We start from the raw sequence: 4,701 nt of genomic DNA, 5'->3' as shown, positions 1-4,701 counted from the left end.
ACTTGTCATGTAAACTGATAGTTTACTACCTAAAGATAAAAATAACGAATCCACATTTATAAAAATCACAGATAGATAAATAAATGGTTTGCTGCGGTAAATAAATCATATTATAATAATGAATAGTTCTTCTGAAACAACTCCTCAATCGTGTCTGGATAATGTCAATCAAGACATCATATTAGTTTGTTACAGTATGAGATTCTCAAAAACAAATTGATAAATAATTGCAATTTTTTGTCTGTCTGGACACCATTTCATTGATTGTTAATTACTGTTCAAATTCATATTGGTTTTGGCATTGCAATTGGATGATTGCCATTTTACGTGTCTGACACAACCACAAAGTACAGATATTAAGGAATTATATTATTAAATAAATTTCATTTATTTTTCACTCCTAGTTTATTCAACAAAATACATACACAAAAAATTAAAGAGCGAATTAACCCATAATATAGATATATATAGATATATATATATAAAGTATAATAAATCGCAGATAAATTGTTTGCTTAAAGTGGGTTGACTGGTGTAGCAACCAAGCAGAGTGGAATTTTCTTACGCATGGCGACCCCTGTAGCTTCTTCCATATCAATATCCTCCGGTGACATCCCTTTGGGAAGTTCCCAATCAAAGCGGAACAAAAGATTCGCAAGTGCCAGCTCCACAACCGCGATGGCAAAACTGGCTCCAGGGCAACCTCTTCTCCCAGCACCGAAGGGTAACAACTCAAAATGTTGTCCTCTGAAGTCTATCTCGTTATTCAGAAACCGCTCAGGCCAGAATCTTTCTGGCTTCTCCCAGTGTTTTGGATCCATTCCAATTGCTGCTGCATTGAACAGCACTCTGGTTTTTGCCGGGATTTCGTATTTGTTGTCGATGACGCAGTCATCTAATGTTTCTCTTGGGATCCATAGTGGGGCGGGTGGATGGAGTCTCCATGCCTCTTTGATCACCATTCTTAGGTATGCGAGTTTTGGAAGATCGCTTTCTTCTACTTTTGACTGTCCTTTGCATACTTTCCTAACTTCTTCTTGAGCTTTCTTGAGGACTTCCGGATTTCTCATCAGTTCTGCCATTGCCCATACGATTGTCACCGAGGAACTATCGGTGCCAGCCATGAATATGCCCTGCAATTCATTATCACAATATATATATATAAATAAGAAAATCATGAATGTAAACAGGGAAAATATAGCAAATATTGGGTTGATTGGGTGTCATATATATATATATATAGTACACATACCAAGAGAAGACCCTTCAAATTTACATCTGTTAGAGTAAATTCTTTCTCCATTTCCTTTTGAACTCGAAGCAATACATCGACGATGTCTTCGTGATCTTGTTGAGCTCTCTTCGGGTCTCTGTGTTCTTCCATTTTTTTGCTCAAAAAGATGTCCACTTCCTCCATATTTTTTTTCAATCTCCTGTCTACGCCATTGAACTTGTTTAGCCAAGCCAACCATGGAAAATAATCAGCCACGTTGAACTCAGCAGCCAACTGCTGCGTATCATGAAACACATGCTGATATTTGCCACTCCTTTCATCGAAATCTTCATGTTCTTCAGCACTGCTAGTCTCTCCGAAAGCCACCCGACGAACGGTATTATTCGACAGAGCGAACGTGAGCACGCTCAGATCCACAGGGTTTTCGGAATTAGCAACACGATCAATCATGAAGGTCATCTCTTCATCACGTACTTTTGCGAAAGATTGGACCCTTTTGTTTGACAGCAGCTCCAGAACAGCGATTTTCTTCGCTTCTCTCCAGTAGTCACCATACGGTGCTACGGAGATGGTACCTAAATTGTAGGTGATTCTCTTGAGAGAATACAAGACGGGTCTCCCCGAAAAGATAATATCGTGCTTCTTAAAGATTTCTCGTGCCATATCGGCCGATGACACGACGAGGGTCGGCACGGATCCTAGCTGCAAGAACATGAGGTCTCCATATGTTTTGGACAATTTAATGAGAGCCCTATGAGGCAACTTTCCAAGCTGGTGAAGGTTGCCTATAATCGGGAGCTTCTTCGGACCAAGTGGGAGCTTTCTTTTCTTTTTCGTCAATTTTAACAACAATAAAATTGTGATGAAACTGATGAAAAGCAGCAAGAAAATTTCGGAACTCATTTTCTGCTCGGTGTAGATAGAGAGCTGCTTTGATTTGATGATCGATACATGAGCTAGCTCAGGTAAATTTATAGAGACGTCTTGTGCAGACAAATACGACTTGGGTAGATCAATATTGGCAAAACCTGACAATAGTCAATTGGTGTGGATTCTGACACCCATTGTTGTAAATGTTTACTAAAAAAATATTGCAAAAACAAATAATTGATATTTGGGATTTTAGAAATATTCCAATGATCATAGATATTTTAAAACAAATATTTATAAAACTTTTCTTCATTGAAAATAAATAATTTGATAGTTCATCTTTATGTTTCAAATCCTCCTTAAGACGAGTCGATTTGATTTATAAATTTAGTGAAAATTAATATTTTTAACATGTAAAATAATATTTTTTGACTTAATTAAATCTAAATATATTGCACAATATATACAAGTTTGAGATAAAAGTAATATTTTTTTACTCAAATTACCGTATGCTACATAATATTTTTTCATAAAATAACTAATAACAAAAGATGTTTTTACATTGAAAAATAATATTTTTCGCATAAAAAATAATAATTTGCATGGTTCTAATAGTTTTCAAAAAATTGAAATTTTTGCATTGAAAAAAATAATAATAGTTTTCATGAGTAAGATTGGATTTGATATCTGTATCATAAAGTTGATACATGAGACAGTATCACATGAGTTTTCGTGCATTTCAAGACTATATTCTTTTTATTTCCATTCTTGATATTGATTCCGAGGCGGTAGTGTAAAAACAATAAAAATAAGAAAATATTTTTGGGTTATAAATTTCGTTTAAATGAATCAATATTTCATGTTTCTGAATATTATTTCACCATTATTTTTTAAGATTTATACTTTAACTCATCATTACATGCTAGGTCGCAACCCAAATTTTTATCATAAACATGACCTAACTATATCTCACAATGTCGCTTTAACTTAATTTAACACTTACTTTTTGAAGCTATTATAATATTATCTTTAAAATCAAATGAAATACTTTATAATTAAACTTTCAATTAAACTTTCAAATGATATACGTATATATCAAGTAATATATTTAAATCTATATTTTTGTTATCAAAGTATTTTCATCTTCTTGTTTCAATTTTCTGGTTCCGTCCTCAAAAGATACAATCTACATATCTGTATATGCCACAAGATCAAATACACCACTTTTACTCAAAAAAAATAAAAATAATAAAAAATAAAAACAAATCGACTTACTTACAACTTTGTTACCGTGCCGTGCCGTGCGCCCTGATTGGAAAAAGAAATTTCCAGCGATATTTTCAGTGAGATTTTCTCCTAAAAAATTTCGTGTCATATGTGATTCTGTTGGGAACAAAGTTTTTGTGACTGTGTTAGATAGTATGATTTTTATTATTATTTTTTGAGTGGTGGTGATATGATTATTTGAGCCAATTAATTGCTCAAAACCAATTATTTGAGGAGTATGACGGACCTGATCTATATTTAGTAAAAAAATATTATATTTAACATATTTTTTTATTCAAATCAATATATATATTAAGTTATATTTTTCACTCAACAAATAATATTTTTTCGACTCAAATCCACATCCTGTCTACCACAACCGCCGGCAAAAGGAGCACAAAGGCGGCTGCTAGTGGGAAGAAGGGATTATTCCTTCCTACCCTGCACACAGTGTCTGCAGGGGTACATCCAAGGGCCAAAACTTTTTCTGGCGCAATTTTTATTTTTATTTTTTAAATTTTTTCTCCATGAGATTGAATCTCAGCCATTGATCCTGGGTGTGGGCCCTACCCCACACCCAGGATCGAACTTACCGGGAAGAAGGAAGTTAGTTTGTTCACATAGAGGCAAAATATATATTAATTATGAGTCTTGGAGGTTTGTTTGATTACAAAATTTGGACACACTGGAATTATTTATTCTCATGTATTGAACTTCATGTCATATGATTTTGGCGCTATGTGATTTTGATCTTCTTAAATTACAGTTTTAATTTGATATTTTTTAAGCAATTTTAATTCTATTTTTCGATGTTAAGTTAATGTAGCGTCGACATGAAATATCACATCGACACTCATATTGAAAAAAATTAAAATTATATAAAACTGAAAGAATCAGGACTAACATTGAAGTTTAACAACTTAGATAATCAAAATCGCAAAGACACGAAATAAGTGACATAAGTTATGTCACTTTTGAAATTGAGTTCTTCAAGCTTTTATTAAATAAATTGTCTCAAAAGGAAAGAAATCGAGAGAGTAGAGAAACAAAAGGAAACGAGAGAAATTAAACTCGGAAAGTAAAAAAATAATTTAATTGATAGATGTTAAGATAATTTTAATTTTCGCCATCTTATAAATATTTTAAATAATTATAAGTGTAGCACAATTTCAATTATTTATAATTCTTGTTATTCTTTTTAATAATAATTTTTTTTCTAAATTTTCAAAGTCTTGTCAACTTCGATAAGACTTCGGTAAAAATACGTAGCCATCAAATTTGACTCACATAAACCTAAAAAATATGGAAAAAAAATATTTTTTTATTTACAA

At 32.7% G+C, this 4,701-nt stretch overlaps 1 protein-coding gene across 1 annotated transcript; it reads right to left on the bottom strand.

The window, feature by feature from the left end:
* Positions 1–348: 348 nt before the first annotated feature.
* LOC140841261 (strychnine-11-hydroxylase-like) lies at positions 349–2,211 on the bottom strand. Its single transcript, XM_073208540.1, has 2 exons — positions 1,253–2,211; positions 349–1,133 (listed from the first exon to the last, which is right to left on the bottom strand). The coding sequence occupies exons 1-2, from the start codon at positions 2,135–2,137 to the stop codon at positions 516–518; spliced, it is 1,503 nt and encodes a 500-aa protein (XP_073064641.1). The 5' UTR covers positions 2,138–2,211; the 3' UTR covers positions 349–515.
* Positions 2,212–4,701: the final 2,490 nt, after the last annotated feature.

This window comes from Primulina eburnea, chromosome 9, assembly GCF_022965805.1.
Source record: "Primulina eburnea isolate SZY01 chromosome 9, ASM2296580v1, whole genome shotgun sequence".
In the NCBI taxonomy this organism is placed as follows: domain Eukaryota; kingdom Viridiplantae; phylum Streptophyta; class Magnoliopsida; order Lamiales; family Gesneriaceae; genus Primulina; species Primulina eburnea.
Note: the sequence above shows the minus strand (reverse complement) of the source record. Positions and strands in the feature narration are given on the sequence as shown.